We start from the raw sequence: 18,759 nt of genomic DNA on the forward strand, positions 1-18,759 counted from the left end.
ACATTCACTCATACAGATGCGGATAAATATAGTGAAAAATGGATGCAATTGACGGAACAGAAAGACCAGGTAACGCCTACATATCATCATTCACTACCACATTATGATGGCTGTAGGTAGTCTAGTGGTTAAAGCGTTTGCTCGTCACGCTGAAGGCTCATGTTTGATTCCCCACATAGGTACTCTATAACACGCCTCGATATTGCTGTGATTTTAGGTTGAGACAGAAACAAATTCAGTCAGTGCTCTCTCAAAGGAGGAACCCTTGTCGTTATTTTTAGAGCATCCAGCATGTCAAGCAAATGATGTATTTTTGTGTGTGCATGTCAAAATATGGCCCCCCACAGACCTAAATAATAGGTAATCAAGGACTGTCATGTTTGTGAAAATTATCCACATGCAGCCGTGATATGTGGGTTTTTGCTTACCTCAGTGATAACAAAACACATACTCATATTTTAATGGTCAAATTTCTTTTTTTGACATGGATGCTATTGATGTTATTAATTTGGCAGAGATAATGCGACTTAGCCATGATATAAACATCTTAGAATATTAGATTCTGTGTTTGTTTGTTTGCCGCACGCAGCATTATTCCAGCTATATGACAGCGGTCTGTAAATAATCGAGTCTGGACCTGACAATCCAGTGATTGACATCATGAACATCGATCCATGCAATTGGGATACGATGACATGCATGCGAGCCTGATGACCATCCTATCCCGTTAGTCGCCTCTTACGAGAAGCATAGTCGCCTTTTACTGCAAGCATGGGTTGCTGAAGACCTATTCCTATAGACGGGTAATTTAAACGACAGAACACACATATATGTTGGTAGACGTTTATTACACAACTTACATCGACTTTCATTTCATATTTAAGCGTATGCTAGTATAAAAATGTTTGGTAAGATATTTGGCGCCTTTATACGGATAACTAAAATATAAAATTTATGACATATACTATTTCATTTTACGTGTACGTGTTATATTCACATTAATTACTCCAAAGTCGATAGGCAATCGAGTTTTATTCTGAAATGTGATGATTCTACATGCATTGGTAATAAAAATACACACACGTAGATGTTATCCGCAAACTGACATTTCCGCTCCCATTTATGGAGTTTGTCGACACACATAACGACATTACTGGAGACAAGACCTTTGAATTCTGCGCTAAGGCGCGATACATTTACAGTTGATGTTTAACAGGGGCGGTCGGGTAGCCTAGGGGTTAAAGCGTTCGCTCCTCACGCCGAAGATCCGGGTTCGATTCCCGACATAGGTAGAATGAGTGAAGCCCATTTTTGGTGTCCCCCGCCGTGATATTGCTGGAATATTGCTATAAAGCGGCGTAAAACCATACTCACTCACTGATGTTTAACACTTTATATCAGAGTATGGACACCGTACATAGACGTCTTTGATATGTTGAACTGGTGTACGCAACTTGGCTTCCAAAATGAAAAGTGTCGAATGCTAATGTTAAGTTTATGCTGATATTCATAGCTGCCGGAAGTGACTTGGGAATAACATCACTGTTCTCGTGCCTGTCTGGAACGTGATCTCGCGGGCCTCTCCTGCGAATGCTTTGTTTGACGAGATTTGTCCTTGTTGACCTTATCCTTGCTGGACTTCTCCTTGTCTGATGACAGTCCACGGCCTTTGCCCTTTCGCAGGCTCTGGGGTCGGCTCTCAGGTTCATCCTTGACCACAAGCCGGGCTACAGAGCAGAGAAAGCTTTATCGAAATATAACCTCCATTGTAGTAATAAATTGTCGCTGACAGCAGGCTTATTATTATGTTTATTCCGTCACAATTGTCACCCACAACCTAATGTAAACCCAAATGAAGTAAGTTACGTTATGGTGTCTCCATATTGCAGAAGGTGGTGAGATACGGCTAACTTATTGTTATATACCACATTTGTAGTATCATCATATATCACAGTACCAATATTGTGGAAGTTAAAATGCTGGTTTCATATAAAATGCAACACAAACGAGTATATTTGAAAAAAAGAATCTGAAACCAAATGAGTTTTTTAATAAAACATCATCGGGCTGTTTGAATTAATGAGAAAATAATGATGTGGAATAATATACTAATTCGGAAAAATACTTTCGCAAGTCAACATTATACATGCGTATAATGGTTATATATAATTTCAAGATGAAGCAAGCGTAGGGGACAGACCAGTTAACAGTTGTACAATTATGTTTATCTGAACGGGGAAGTCAAAGATGTGTTTGGACAGACCAACCAACACACGCAGGCACGCACGCTCACCAACACACGCACATGACCCCCCCCCCCCCCCCCCCCCCCCCCACACACACACACACACCATAAAGTAACCTTTTGTGTCTTGTCGCTTCAATTATATTTTGCCAGTATGTTCTGGAATATATAACTCTTATTTACCAAAAAATGCCAGTCAGCCGGGTTACGCAAATCCCTATCTCACATGCCCAGAAGGGTTTCAGTGAGTATCGAAACGGTTGGACGTAAACGTGATATTTATGTTAACTTATGTTACCATGGCTGCCAGCACCATGCCCCTGCTCGTGCTTTTCACCAAAGCGGTAAATGTCAAACACCTGCATCAGTTCGGGATTTTCTCCGACATCAAGCTGACACATTGTGATATTATTGCGTTAAACCCAACTCCCTCACCTAGGTTTTTTTTGTGGTTTTGTTTGTTGTTTAACGCCGCACTCATCATTATTCCAGCTATATGACGGTGGTCTGGAAATAATCAAGTGATTGACATAATGAGCATCGATCCCCGGAATTTGGATACGATGACATGCATCAACCAAGTCAGCGAGCCTGACCACCCGGTCCCGTTAGTCGCCTCTTACGACAAGCATAGTGGCCTTTTACGGCAGTCATGGGTTGCTGGAGACCTATTCTACCCCGGATCGTTACGGGTCCCTTACCTAGAAACTCCTCCGTGATGGCCTCTTCGTCCTTCAGTAGGGGTGTGTAGCGGGGGTAGGGGTGTTCCGTACCTGCATCACAAACACATACATGGGGAGACTTGTCAAGACAAAATACAAGAGCACATTTTATCTGATTGTAAGTGTCCTCAAAGCAGAACCAAGTAAAGATGAGCCCAAATGTTGTCTTCAAAGCAGATGGACCTCATGTTCGGAAAGATAACTTGGTGAGAATTGTTTCCGTGTACCTTATTCAAGACTGGACTGAGATTGGAACCAAATCATTGTCCATTTAATGTGGTTGAGGCTTACAAGGTGATTGTGTGTCCGCGTTCCCCGGAAGGATGAATCGTCCACTTCTGTGCCGGTTCGAGACCCGATTGCTTTTAGAATTAAAATTAATATGGCTTCCCTGTATAGGTTCGCTGTGTTCGCACCCTTCACCGTGATGTTGCTAGTCAGTGTGTTGTTAAAACCATTCATTCACTAACTGAATATTGTATAACAGTATATCTAACATGAGTACACAGGTATCCTAATAGTTTTGTTCCTGTTTTGCTTCATACAAGTATGCAACATTTGCACTGATTGTGTTTTTTGGTTTGTCAGAACCAAACCCTTGCGTGATTAACGTCAAAGACCTGCACCTCTTCGAGCTTTCCCCACACATCAAGGGACCCGTGAAGATCCGGGGTAGAATAGGTCTTCAGCCATAAAAGGCGACTATGCTTGTCGTAAGAGGCGACTAACGGGATCGGGTGGTCAGGCTCGCTGACTTATTTGATGCATGTTATCGTATCCCAATTGCATGGATCGATGCCTATGATGTCAATCACTGGATTGTCTGGTCCAGACACGATTATTTTTCAGACCGACGTCATATAGCTGAAATGTTGCTGATTGCAGCGTTAAAACACAAACAAATCACACATCAAGGTGACACTACAGGAACCCAGTCAACTCACCGTCCACTCGGAGCAACACGAGCGTCTCACGCTCCCCCAGCACTTCATTTGCGTATCTGTTGTGTGCGTCACGGAGGTACTTGATGTTCCCACACTCGTCCGACAGCTCGATGTCCTCCGCTACTGGATTATACATACATCAGCAATCAGATTTATCTTGGTAAAGGGCATGCCAGAACCTATGATTGTGGGTTCGACTCCCGGTTCGCCCCGATTATGTTTCTAGGTTTGTCAGCACCATACCCGTGCTCGTGGGTTTCACCGAAGTGGTAAACGTCTGAGACCTGCATCACTTCGGGCTATCCTCCCACATTAAGCTGACACGCTGCGATATAACTGGAATACTGTTAAAAGCGCCGTTAAAACCCAACTCGCTCACTCAGTATTTTGGTAAAACTGATGAATACAACTGTATTCCAGAAGATGGTCCTGATAGATGTTTGAACAACTATTTTTAGTGAATTCCTCATTATTATAGAAAACGGATCCAATCAAGGTGAACCTGTTATGCCCAGAGCTGAAACTAACCATATAAAATTGAGTATGTTATATTTTGACCTTCATGTCGTTTATCACAGATGTGTATGCCTTGTTGTCAAGACACATTTTCACGGCCTTTTTGTAGCTTAAAACGGGGACCAAGTACATATTTGACAAAATCTCTGCTCGTCGCACATATGACGGTGCCACCAGTGGGGAAGTAATCGCTCAGCTTTCCGCGAACACCACTTCATGCAAATGATGCTGTCGGAATTGTAAGAGATGGCTTTTAGCAGAGACTACTTATTATTATGGAAATGCTTCTGTCGCTTTTATTGGCATGAAAAGAAATGGTGATATTTGAAAAAGAATCCAGTTTAGAAATTCCTTAACACAATTGATGGGACCTCAATATGGTTGATCTTCACAGGGCATCCTTTTGACGTCAATACTGGTATCTATGTCTTTTTGGTTTCACCGACATGGGTACAATGAGTGAAGCCTTTTTCTGGTGACCCCGCTGAGATATTGCTGGAATATGGCTAAACGCGGCGTAAGACAATACTCACTCACTTTTTGTTTTCTGTGTTATTTCCTGTTCAATTACTTTTACATTTCATGAATTTTAAGATCTACGTACCAGGATCTCCACAGGTGCATTTGTCTCTGATGCTCCTCAGCAAAGTGCTGCTCCGACAGTTGGGGTTGAAGATGTGCTGTTGTCGATCTGAGAGTAAGAAGTCAACATTTTTATATAAGCACATAAACACTGGATTTTCGGCCACATGGGACTTATTCACAATTCGATCTTATCGTTACGACTGTCGAAAGTCTATGTTCAAAATATGTGAGTTACGGTAATCGGAGCGCTGAAATTGCTTTGGAGAAGTGGACCCTGGATGAAAAGCGGTACCTGTGAATTTTGTTTTGTTTTATGACGCTTTGAACAGTATTGGCGTTATATCACAGCTGATGCGGGGGGACAACTGTGAATGAAACAGGTCTTAAGCATGTACCACTTTGGTGTCCTGCACAGCCACGGGTCTGGTGCTGACAACCCTAGTATCATATAACGATGAAATCGAACCCAAGACTATAGGATCCTGGTAAGACTAAGGTACGCAACTATGCACTGCGTATGACGGCCGGTCATTGGCCCTCATAATACTAACCAGGACACGGATTAAACAGAAAACACATGCTTGAGATCGAGTAACTGACACAATTTGACACGTAAAGTGACTGGGAAGGGGTATTGGTGTTGTGTGTGTCTAGAGCAGCCAGTACATTTTGTCCACCCGGAATTCCCTTTGGTTTTTATCATTTTGAAATGATAAAACATCATTTTCAAACTGTTTGTATGGACCTGTGTATTGTGTATTGTATTCCAGGTAATTTGGTCTCTTACGATAGACACTTCAGTTGAACGAAGGCCTAGTCTCAAGTAAAATAAATCTCACGAATGCCTGTTTGAAAAGGAAAGGCCACACGCACACGAATCTGAAAACGAGTATCCTAGAAACGCCAAATCCGATGAAAATAGATAGGGGTTGAAACTGTTAATCAATTCAACAAATATGGTATACGTGTGGTGAAAGGATTAACTCTTCAGCTGTCTTGACCGAATTCACATAACAAGGAGTATAATATCTCACTGCACATGCATTGCGGACATTTACACAGCGTAGGTGCTAATGAAGACAAGTTGAAAACGTTTCGGTCACTTTTCTCCTTTCATAATACACTTGACTATAATTTCAAAGTCACGCACTCTGACATCAACAGAACCCTCTGTGCTCAGCCACTACCTCTTAGTAGACCTTTGCTCCTGTGAATCATGTAAAGGACAGGACGCTTAGGTAATGGTTCGTGAGTGAGTTGATTTTAACGCTGCTTTGAACAGTATTCCAGCTCTATCACGGCGTATCAGCATAATGTGGGATGATTATGTTTGTTTTGTTTGTTTGTTTGTTTGTTGTTTACTCGGCACTCAGTAATGTTCCAGCTATATGACCGCGGTCTGTAAATAATCGAATCTGGACCAGACAATCCAGTGATTGGGATTCGATGACATGCACCAACCACGTCAGCGAGCCTGTCCACCCGATCCCGTTAGTCTTCTTTTACTGCAAGCATAGTAACTTTTACGGATGACTATGAATAGGACAGGGCGAGTAATTCAAATGACGGAACACATGAAGTATACAGGGCGAGTAATTTAAGACAAGAGTATTTTAAATGACGGACACGTGCGGTAATGGACAGGGCAAGTATTTCAATTTACGGAATACAGGTAAAGGACACATGAGGGTAAAAGGATAGGGCGAGTAATTAAAAAACCCGGAAAACATGAAGTAAAGGACAGGGCGAGTAATATAAATGATAGAACACATAAGGTAAAAGGATAGGGCGAGTAATTCAAAAAACGGAAAACATGAAGTAAAGGAGAGGGCGAATAATTTAGATGACCGAACACTTGAGGTAATCATGTGAAGTGAGTGAGTATGGTTTTACGCCGCTTTTAGCAATATCCCAGCAATATCACAGCAATATCACGTCGGGGGACACCAGAAATGGGCTTCACACACTGTACCCATGTCGGGAATCGAACCCGGGTCTTCGGCGTGACGAGCGAACGCTTTAACCACTAGGCTACCCGACCGCCCCAATCATGTAAAGGATAAGGCGAAATGACGGAACACCTGACATGGCTCCTGAGGTAAATAACAGGGCGACTAAGGTAAAGGACAGGACGACAGAGTAAAGGACAGGGCGACTAAGGTACAGGACAGGGTGACTAAGGTGAAGGACAAGGACGACTAAGGTGAAGGACAAGGGCGACTAAGGTACAGGACAGGGTGACTAAGGTGAAGGACAAAGACGACTAAGGTGAAGGACAAGGGCGACTAAGGTGAAGGACAGGGCGACTAAGGTGAAGGACAGGGCGACCAGAGTAAAGGACAGGGCGACTAAGGTACAGGACAGGGTGACTAAGGTGAAGGACAGAGGCGACTAAGGTGAAGGACAGGGCGACTAAGGTGAAGGACAGGAGCGACTAAGGTGAAGGACAGGGCGACTAAGGTACAGGGCAGGGCGACTAAGGTGAAGGACAGGGGCGACTGAGGTAAAGGAAAGGGGCGACTAAGGTGAAGGACAGGGCGACCAGAGTAAAGGACAGGGTGACTAAGGTAAAGGACAGTGCGACCAGAGTACAGGACAGGGTGACTAAGGTGAAGGACAGGGGCGACTAAGGTGAAGGACAGGGTTACTAAGGTTCAGGACAGGGTGACTAAGGTGAAGGAAAGGGGCGACTAAGGTGAAGGACAGGGAGACTAAGGTGAAGGACAGGGCGACTAAGGTGAAGGACAGGGCGACTAAGGTGAAGGACAGGGGCGACTAAGGTGAAGGACAGGGGCGACTAAGGTGAAGGACAGGGCGACTAAGGTGAAGGACAGGGGCGACTAAGGTGAAGGACAGGGGCGACTAAGGTGAAGGACAGGGGCGACTAAGGTGAAGGACATGGCGACTAAGGTAAAGGACAGGGCGACCAGAGTAAAGGACAGGGCGACTAAGGTACAGGACAGGGTGACTAAGGTGAAGGACAGAGGCGACTTAGGTGAAGGACAGGGCGACTAAGGTGAAGGACAGGGGCGACAAAGGTGAAGGACAGGGCGACTAATGTGAAGGACAAGAAGAATGGGGTAAATAACAGGGCGACTAAGGTAAATAACAGGGCGACTAAGGTACAGGACAGGGTGACTAAGGTACAGGACAGGGTGACTAAGGTGAAGGACAGGGGCGACTAAGGTGAAGGACAGGGGCGACTAAGGTGAAGGACAGGGCGACTAAGGTGAAGGGCAGAGCGACTAAGGTGAAGGACATGGCGACCAGAGTAAAGGACAGGGCGACTAAGGTACAGGACAGGGCGACTAAGGTGAAGGACAGGGGCGACTAAGGTGAAGGACAGGGGCGACTAAGGTGAAGGACAGGGCGACCAAAGTAAAGGACAGGGCGACTAAGGTACAGGACAGGGTGACTAAGGTGAAGGACAGGGCGACTAAAGTAAATAACAGGGCGACTAAGGTGAAGGACATGGCGATTAAGGTGAAGGGCATGGCGATTGATGTAAAGGGCAGGATTAAGGTAAAGGACAGGGCGACTAAGGTAAGGGATATGGCGATTAAGGTAAAGGACAGGGCGATTGACGTAAAGGGCAGGGCGATTAAGGTAAAGGACAGGGTGACTAGGGTAAAGGACAGGGTGACTGACGTAAAGGATAGGGTGACTAAGGTGAAGGACAGGGTTACTAAGGTAACGGACAGGAAATCTGGAGTAGGTCTTCAAGGGAAACACGGCAGGGCGTGAAGGTGACGACAGAAGAGGACAGAGTGTCTGAGGAAAGGAAAAAGAAGATTGAAGAAAAAAGGAATGATTGATCTAGGCTGTTGTAATTTTCTGGGTAAAACATTTAATGTTTACATACAGTGTGGAGTAAATTCCCGTTAATAACGTATGATTTCTTACGGTACATTGTGAAATTGTTAAATTGGTCAGTTGAACACTTCGATCGGCTCTCCGCACTTCGTGGTTTTATTGACCATTTCAATTTCATCGGATCCTCGTGGTCTAATTATACCCACGCACAAAGGAATAGAACATAGAATCATTATTATATTATGTATCCAGAGCACGAGATAAACAAGGCATATAACGATATGCAGCTGGCGTTTAGATTGATACAAACTGGATATAGCCTTTGATAAACACAGCCGAGTTCGGTAAACAATCAACACAATACTTCTACAGAGCCAGTATTAATAGGAAATCAGTGCGAATAGGTACAGCATATTCACCAGGAAATTATTACCTGTGTCGTAAACAGCTGAATACTTTGAACATAATAGCCCGGCAGGGCTTTGTCAATTATATGTGTTTAAGGGAACGACTTGCTGTCGAGGCTCGCCCAATGGTAGCATTGTGTCCATGTCGGTCTTTCAGATCCGACAAGAGATCGACAGTAGGTGTTTTCAGCAAGGGTCAACAGTGTGTGTGGTGAGACATATGACAGTTTGAATAGTGGCACAGTTAACTTCATCCTGTCTCAAGACAGAGGTTAACCAAGGTTGTTCGCGCGCCTCACAATTGAATGTGTATTTATGTTATCAATGCAAGAAGAAAAACGTGTAACCAACTTGGCAAATACATTTTGTCTTGGTTGACGTAAGGCTTCTGTGATAATAGTACTGAGTTGTATCGTAATGGTTCTACACTCGCCCACGTACTTCCACTACCACCATCACCACTACTACTATAGAACTCGTCCGTGAAGATCCAGGTAGAATAGGTCTTCAGCAACCCATACTTCCCGTAAAGGCGACTTTGTTTGTCGTAAGACACGACTAACAGGATCGAGTGGTCAGGCTCGCTGACTTGGTTGATGCATGTCATCGTATCCCCATTGCGTGGATCGATGCTTATGATGTCAGTCACTCTATTGTCTGGTCCAGACACGATTATTTTCAGACCGCCGTCATATAGCTGGAATAATGCCGAGTGCGCGGCGTTAAACAACCATAAACAAACAAACTATTGAACTTTTCTTGTCGTAGGAGGCGACTCGATGTACGCAAGTGGAATACGGTGAGATGAATCAGTCAAGTCAGCATGGGAAGCTGGAGATCAAATCTGACTCAGGTCTTTTGGGTTGATGCAGTTGGTTGCTACATATGTTTCCACATACTCCCCTCTGATGTCCACACACAACGATGGTGTGGAAGGCGTCCTGCTGGTGGTGTAAACATGTCATCCACGGCAGACTTGACGTCACCGCCACCGAGCGCGAAATCGGCTACACCGGAAGCGCTCGTTAAATCTCCATCATCATCATCATCGTCACCGTCATTTGCATTATGCTTGCCAGACAGTTCTTTCTTCAAGTTTGGTAAGATGTTAAAATCTGACGGTGCCAAATCTGGTGAATGCGGATGTCATGTATCGCAGCCATGGCGACAACAGACTTGTGCATAGGTGCATTTTTCACTAGTAACAACACACCTTTAGAGACCGACCATTTGATATTGTGCTTCAGATTGTTCAGATACAAAATGAAATTGTCTGTTATGATAAATACATTTTTGCAAGATGTTTAATTTTTTTTATATATTTAGGCTCATTGTTCAGCTTAAAATAGAGCTTTTATAGCTGTAGCCGAAACTATCTAATCTTCATTCAAAGTCGCAGATCCCAAGAACAGATATTGCCTTCTTCTTCGGAGGAGATGTTTACACTGTTTGAGTGTTGTTTTGTCCTGGCTGATAGAGGTGAAACTAAGACTCATCCATGGTTACAAATCGCTCAACAATATCAGCTGGGTCTGTTTCAAAATGACGTAAGTTCTCACCAGAGAAGATGAACCTGGAGCGTTTCAGACCAGGAGTCAGAAACCTTGGAGCCAGGCGTACCCTGAAGATCCGGGGTAGAATAGGTCTTCAGCAACCGTCAACTTGGTTGATGCATCCCATCGATCCCAATTGCGTGGATCGATGCTCATGATGTCAATCACTGGATTGTCTTGTCAAGACTCGATTATTTACAGGCCGCCGTCATGTAGCTGGAATATTGCTGAGTGCAGCGTTAAACAACAAACAAACAAACAAACATCAGATGCTCTCCACTCTTTCATGACCGGAGCCTACTGTATGGGCCATGTGACGTGTAGTGAGTCGACCATCCTCAATCATATCACTTATTGTATTAATTATATTTAAAGGTCTCCCTGTTCTTGGTTTATCTTCGAGGTATTCTCCTCCCCTTTGAACTCCGCTGCCCACCCCCTGACGGTGGCAAAGGAAGGAACACCATCTCCAAAAGTTAACACCATGTCCGCATGGCTGGCTGTTGGAGTATTTAAGATACCTGATAACAGCGCGGTAGCCAAATAAGTCCATTTTCATCAACAGAGAATAATAGTCACTTGGATGCCTGCAGAAATATGCTGCCTGGTTGTGCATTTTGTTTAATTGCAGCCCGTAAGCAAGGAAAGCATCGTTCTTAATACTGCAAACTGGTAAGCCTGTACTATATCCTTCGTGTTAAGAACATTATAGCCACCCCGTATATTAAACTGTAAATGTATTATAATAATATACGCAGTTAAATACTTAGCGTGACATACATCAGAAAGCCTATTTTGCCTATTGAATGAAATGTCTTTAGTAACGCAATCGCCTTACAGTGATTACGGACGATTGGAGCCGCTTAAAGGTTTCACAAACAATTACACTAATGGCTTCAGTTAGTTAAGTAGAGTTTGTATATTCACATTGAAAAAGGTTTAGCGCCACTCCTGCATATTCACATAAACTGCCGGGCAAAAGAAAGTATACACTTGAAAATACACACTCTGCTTATTACGTTGAACTGTAAAACACACACACACACACACACCTCGTGTTTCTTGAGACGTCATGTGCACGTCCCTTGTTGTGAGATACTCATTGATATGATGAATGTAATATTGTCTATGATACCTGTATCTGATACTATACCATCGAAACACCATTTGTTGTTTGTTTAATTGTTGGCTACCATTTAACATGGGTGTAAACCTTTTTGGGAACTTTCATGTAAAGTTTGTAAACATTTACAGATGCGGTTGTTCTCACTGTAACACATGTGTCAGATGGCATCAAGACCTGACGATACAATGCCTACTATTTCAGATGACAAAAGTGTTGGTTATCATCTTGTGATGCAAAGAAGCCGAAGATACAATTAAAATCACAATTGGCCTGGCACAGTATTTTGTAACATATATCAGCGAACAACCAACGCTATTTTCAGTGAGTTAGCTGGGTTCAACGCCGCTTGCATCATTCTTCCAGTCCTAGTGTCAGCTTGATGTGGGATGAAAGCCCAATGAAGCAGATGTTAGACATTTACCATCTCAGTATGAAACAACACGCTATGGTGTTGACAAACCTAGGAATGTGATAAGGGATTATCTGGGATCTAAAAAGATGAAGATGATTAGGCTTAACAATTCAGAATCAAATATAACAAATCATGACAACCCTGGTCTTAAGTGTTTAGTATGTCATATTTATGTGGGGATTCTGAAAATTATTTAGGGTTACGAGGGTTAGGTTAGGAAAACTGATTTTTCTCTCTCAAGTAACCAATTCTTCGACATAAGGAAACGAATAACAGTTATTTTACTTATTTTACTTCAATTAATATTTAATGAAAAGGAATTTTGGTAGGTCAGAATAAATATATATGTAAATTATGTTGTTTATATCTGACAATTTCATAGCTGAACAGGGTACAGGGCTGTGTAGAGTTGCGTCCCTTGGGCCGATCAGACACCTATGATGGTGGGTTCGAATTCCGGTTCGCCACAATTCTGTTTCTTGGTTTGTCAGTACCATACCCATGCTCGTGGGTTTCACCAAATTGGAAACCGTCTGAGACCTGCATCGCTTCGGTCTTTCCTCCAACATTAAGCTGACACGCTGTGGTATAACTGGTATACTGTTCAAAGCGGCGTTAATCCCAACTCACGCACTCATAGCTGAACAATTATATGAAACGACGTCTAATTGAAAATATGATTTCAGAGATGAGGAATAATTTAATTTACAATATAATGTTCAATAAAAACTCATTGAGTACCGTGACATTGCATTTCAGTACATCGAGCTTACCGTAAACAATTCAGACATTTTCAAACATTCTGTCATGAAGTTGAGCTCTTTGTAGTCAAACTCAATGTAAACCAGTACACAGACTAAATTGCATCGATAGCTCTGGTTTTGTTAAGAACATGGACACTTCTCCCTCAACAAATACATTATGAAAGTACTTACCTCCGTAGCGCACAATGACATACATATTGCCAATTCACAAATGCTTGGGTAAAATTCACAGTAGGAGGTAAATATAATCCAGAATGAGTGTCGTATATCCTCTGTGAAGAACGAAAATGTTGTGCTAGAATCACTACTGCATTTGTCGTCTGCTGCAATTGTCGTCTGCTACCCACTTGGACCGTCACCAAGCTTGTTACGTGCACCGAGGTCCGTGTTAGTATCTCCGCACATACCCGTTTACTGTTGTCATTCTGACACGCCGCTCGTAAACCGCTTTCAGTTGTCCTATATTAGCCCATTCACGCTCTCCAACTAAAGCGCTTTCAATTTAATCCTCGTTAATCGCTCAGTGCCAGTCGACCCTTCACTGTGAGGTCTACCCGGGTTGACGTGACGGGTAGCGTGGACGGTAAACCTGCCACTCAAGTCAGGTCTACAACTTATGCCGATCACATGTTCGGGCCAGGGCAAGACACCTGGTTCGTCTGGGTATGCTAATACACTTTATATATAACCTGCAATGGCTTGGATGTATCAATATACTGTTTATATCCCATGTTGTGAAAACTACCATGCGCTGTTTATTGCCTTTGTTGTGTGTATACTTAAGGTTGTCGTATGTACGCAGTTAAAACCTATTTCATCAGAATTTAATATAATTCTATTCAACTATTTAGAACCTTATATTTGCAAATATATGAAACCGTTAAAACGCTGTCGTATCAACGTTGGTGGTTTGTTGAAACTAAGAGATTTGATTTAAATAATTGTCGGGAGGATATTCTCAGATAGAATAGGTCGTATACAATACTTATAGCAAGGTCGAATTAAGGGGATCGGGGTGGGGTGGTGTCGGGTAGGGTGGGGGATAAATACTATTAAAAAACCTTGAGAAACGACCAGCGACTAAAGAGATCGGGTATTCAGGGTAGCGTGTCCTCGTATCCCAATAGCGTGGACCGATGCTCATGATATCATTCACTGGATTGGCTGGTCCAGACTCGGTTATATAACTGGAATATTGCCGCGTTAAACAAAAAATAATGTTAAACCATCTACCTCTTTTCAACATTTGAGGGATGCTAGCACTACCCGCGACATATGCCCAAACGTAGACCCTCTGTTAAATTTGGTTATAAAATTTGCCGCTTCTAAATATGGCAATTGCAATTTGGAGACACCTGAAAGCGTGGAAGACTACCTTATTAAATGCTCTGGGTATAATAACATCAGACAAAATCTCAGAAGAGCTGTCTTTGAAGTTTTTGACGTAACTTGACGTGTGGCCTTGGATGGAAATCAGAATGTAAATGCACCCCAATTTAGGTTTAATGTGATTATAACTAATCAATGCGTGGGCGTTTCTTGGAGTTACCGAAACTGATGTTAAGCAATATTGGTAATGTACATGTAATCTTTAACTTGGGTTCATTGTGAACAAAAGTAAAATATGTATGCCCTTTGCACCTCAATGTTGTACTTGCACAATCACAAATTCTAGGGACAGCTCTAATGCTTCTTCGACTTTGACAGCGGCTGCTGTATGTAGGACAGGCCATAGATACTATACTCCTGATGGAATCATTGTAGTTTTGTAGTGATTAATAATGAGAAAACATATCCACAAATGTCTGTATGACTAGAGGGATGACCTCAAGTTTCCAATGGTCAACTTTCCTTGCGGTAAAAGGCGACTATGCTTGTCGTAAGAGGCGACTAACGGGATCGGGTGGTCAGGCTTGCTGACTTGGTTGATGCATGTCATCGATCTCAATTGCGTGGATCGATGATGCTCATGACATGAATCACTGGAATGTCTGGTCCAAACTCGATTATTTACAGCCCGTCGTCATATAGCTGGAATATTGCTGAGGGCGGCGTTAAACACCAAACCAACCAACCAAATCATTTCTACAATGTTGCTTTAAGGATCTTAAGCAACTCCGCAAGCAAGTAACAGAAGCTGTTCTTTATGTCAGATAATTTTGTGATTACATTGTCATGTGCACTAAACAGGCTCCACCAATGGAAGTCGTGAACTCATTGCTGATAAGGAAGGAATTGTGCATGTGCAATCTGTTTATCAGATAACATTTAAAACGTTTCTTATTTTAACTTTCAGATTTGTTTGCATGAATATTTAAAAGTCGCCACAATGTCCGTTATTCTCGAACACCATATATTTAGCATCCAATGTTCATCGGTCCAAATGACTCCTTTATGTGGTTGTTTGTTTATGGTTTAACGCCGCACTCAGCAATATTCCAGCTGAATGACGGCACTAATAATCGAGTCTGAACCAAACAATTCAGTGATTGACATCATGAACATCGATCGTAGCACCTGAGATACGATGACATGCATCAACCAAGTCACCGACCCTGACCACCATCCCTTCTGTCGCCTCTTACGACAAGCAAAGTCGCCTCTTACGACAAGCAAAGTCGCCTCTTACGACAAGCAAAGGCGCCTCTTACGACAAGCAAAGGCGCCTCTTACGACAAGCAAAGTCGCCTCTTACGACAAGCAAAGTCGCCTCTCACGACAAGCAAAATCGCCCCTTACGACAAGCAAAGGCGCCTCTTACGACAAGCAAAGTCGCCTCTTACGACAAGCACAGTCGCCTCTTACGACAAGCAAAGTCGCCTCTTACGACAAGCAAAGTCGCCTCTTACGACAAGCATGGGTTGCCGAGGACGTGTTATAACCCGGATCTTCGTGAATGACTTTCTTAAATGTCGGTGAACCTGACAAAGCCAACCTTTGAGAATGAGGTTGACAACAGGACAGATCTGTTTTCTGGTTTTGTGCAGTTATACAGTAAATACGGTTATAACGAACACGCTTATAACGAACCGACCGATATAACGAACTTATTTTTTAGTCCCGGCCATTTGTTATATACATGCTGTATATATGCTTATAACGAACTACGGTTATAACGAAATAAAATAAGCGGTCCCTTTGAGTTGTTTATAACCGTAGTTTACTGTACTGTTACCATCTGCACACCGAACCCGTCCATTCTGCATGACAAGTGCGGGAAAGGTTGCCCTATCTCGTAAACATCGGGTTAGTCAGATTACAATGATTCGCGAGTGTTTTATTGAATGTATTCCCTCCATTCTCTTTGGACCCTGCTTCTGTACGACTACCGCTCAGGTTGGGGTTCTTTAACTTGGTTCTACATTATATTGTTGTACTTGACATACAGTTTAGAATGTATCCTTTAATGAGTGTTACCAATTTCAGCAGAATATCAATTAGCGTTTGAATTCCAAAGCTGACCCATATGCACTAAAATGAATTCATCAAGCAAATTCATATGTTTCAAAGGCAGCGTCTTTATTATTAATTATCATCAATATATATTATGTAACCTTTTTTACTATATACAATGGGGGACACGGGTGGCCCAGTCGTTTAAGGCGCCGTGATTCGCTGTACAGAGTTGCGTCCCTTGGGGACGCCAGAAACCTATGATTTTGGGTTCGAATCCTGCTTCGCCCCGATAATGTTTCTAGGTTTGTCAGCACTATACCCGTGCTCTTGGGTTTCACCGAAGTGGTGAACGTCTGAGACCTGCATCACTTCGGGCTTTCCTTCCACATTAAGCTGACACGCCGTGATATAACTGGAAATACTGTTAAAAGGGGCGTTAAACCCAACTCACGCACTCACTACTATAGACATGTAAACATATATGTAATGAAAGGTCAACGCCACAGAATAATCAGTATCTTTTTACAGATGGTACACTTTTACTGTTCCTCCCTTGTTCCTGGAGGTTCGTATCTAATAACGTCCTCCAAGTATCTGCAACGTGAGATGCCCTTCAACGTCAGCATCGACATCCTCAACACCACCAACAACGTCCATGTGCAAGTCGAACTGCAACGCATATGGAACAACTACACCAACTCTTTTAGAATTTCCGTAGTGATGGCTAATGGGGACTTTACTGAAGGTAAAATATCACACTGAGATAATTGTGATTGACTCTCGTGTGGTACTCTTAGTGTATTTTAAGCTCACCTGACTGAAAATGTGAGCTCGTATCATGACGTGTTTGTCCGCAAGCGTTGTCCGTTATCGGGCGTCTGTCGTCAGTACCCCCAGAGAAGCACTGCACTAATAAAGCTGAAACGTCATCCCCTTGTGCCAACAAATGATGAAACCTATCATTATAATTAAATCAATCAATGTCAATGTATTAGATCAGTGCTCTCTCTCTCTCTCTCTCTCTCTCTCTCTCTCTCTCTCTCTCTCTCTCTCTCTCTCTCTCTCTCTCTCTCTTCTTTGTAGGTGTTACCCCGGGGTACTGTTGACATCACTGATTGGCGGACAGAATCCTGTCCTATTCAATGTCCCCATCTCTGCCCTAATGGCCCCAACAGCTCACATCATCGCCTACTACGGCAAGGCATCAGGGTAGGTTGTTGCCAACAGTCTTAGTTTCAGTGTTGGTCAACGCTGATCCTAGTGTCATCTGTTAACCTCCTGACTGTCGACCAAAGTGTTCTTCTTCTCAAGTCCGGCAATGATATCACCACAGATAAGGTTAGAGCTCATTTCTTTTTGCACCTCACGCCTGTGCTCCATCCTTAATCTACTAGTATATCCCTTTATCAGAAACCAACTTATTTTTCTGTGCCATGACTGACTTCCTTTTCTATGTACAGCTACTTGAAGAACTGAAGACGACATAAATATCGATCAGAATAAAGCTGTTCATTACACGCACTATATATGATTATAAAGGTGTCTGTTTTGGAAAAATTCAAACAAATCAGTTTCTAAGGAAGACAATATATGGAGGAACACAATGTTTCGGAGTATATGCTTACTCCTTCATCAGGTGAATGAAAGACATGAGGCAGAGAGCATATAATACGTACATGTAAGGACAACAAGATTAATAAGATAACAAAATGTGGAAAATATCAAAGGGTACAAGCTAACAAAGGAAGCCAACAGATGATTGGCGCTGATAGATGATTAGCAATAGACAATGGAAGCCAACACTTAAGTTATCACAGCTAAGTAATTGGTAATGGACACTGGGCAAATGGGGGTGGGTAATTAGCACTGACTTACACTAGGTGTAAGAATGGACATAGCAAGGCGCAAATTGAAGCCAGCCAGGCAATTAGCCCAGACAAAGATCCAAGCAATAAGTCCCAAGCACAAGGCAGACAGGTTCCCTGGTCATGGTTCATGGCTGGCTGGTGTCTCCTGATTTCAATGGTTTCTTGTAGTTTCCTTTGTCGCAAGGACTTTGGTAGACAGGACTTCCGTGGCTTCCCACATGATGTTATGGTTTACGTTCTTCAGGATGTGTTCGGAAATAGCGGATTTCTGGTCGGGTTTACTAACAGAGGTCCAATGTTCTTTGAGTCTTGTGTTGAGGGGTCTAAGGGTTTCTCCAATGTACTGGTGGCCACAGTTGCAGGGTATCTGGTATATACATCCTCGGAGATTGGGACTCGCGCTGCTTG

General features: G+C 43.0%; 1 protein-coding gene across 2 annotated transcripts; it reads right to left on the reverse strand.

The window, feature by feature from the left end:
* Positions 1-835: 835 nt before the first annotated feature.
* On the reverse strand, positions 836-13,544 carry LOC124144526 (uncharacterized protein CXorf65-like). 2 transcript variants are annotated; one of them, XM_046513969.2, is made up of 5 exons: positions 13,259-13,544; positions 5,032-5,118; positions 3,912-4,031; positions 2,947-3,018; positions 836-1,727 (listed from the first exon to the last, which is right to left on the reverse strand). In XM_046513969.2, the coding sequence occupies exons 1-5, from the start codon at positions 13,281-13,283 to the stop codon at positions 1,540-1,542; spliced, it is 492 nt and encodes a 163-aa protein (XP_046369925.1). In that variant the 5' UTR covers positions 13,284-13,544; the 3' UTR covers positions 836-1,539. The 2 variants fall into 2 exon arrangements, with proteins under 2 accessions (XP_046369925.1, XP_046369924.1); XM_046513968.2 differs by having other exon boundaries at positions 3,912-4,034; positions 13,259-13,533.
* Between the last annotated feature and the right edge of the window lie 5,215 nt (positions 13,545-18,759).

This window comes from Haliotis rufescens, unplaced genomic scaffold (assembly GCF_023055435.1).
Source record: "Haliotis rufescens isolate VD_foot unplaced genomic scaffold, xgHalRufe1.0.p SCAF_7, whole genome shotgun sequence".
NCBI classification, from domain to species: Eukaryota; Metazoa; Mollusca; class Gastropoda; order Lepetellida; family Haliotidae; genus Haliotis; species Haliotis rufescens.

What these genes read in the sequence shown, in the direction of transcription:
- LOC124144526 (XM_046513968.2), bottom strand. Translation starts at nt 13,283, where the DNA reads ATGTATGTCATTGTGCGCTACGGAG. An exon ending in TGTCATTGTGCGCTACGGAG is followed by an intron (nt 5,119 to 13,258) that starts GTAAGTACTTTC and finishes TCTTACTCTCAG; the next exon opens with ATCGACAACAGCACATCTTC. An exon ending in CGTGTTGCTCCGAGTGGACG is followed by an intron (nt 3,019 to 3,911) that starts GTGAGTTGACTG and finishes TTTGTGATGCAG; the next exon opens with GTACGGAACACCCCTACCCC.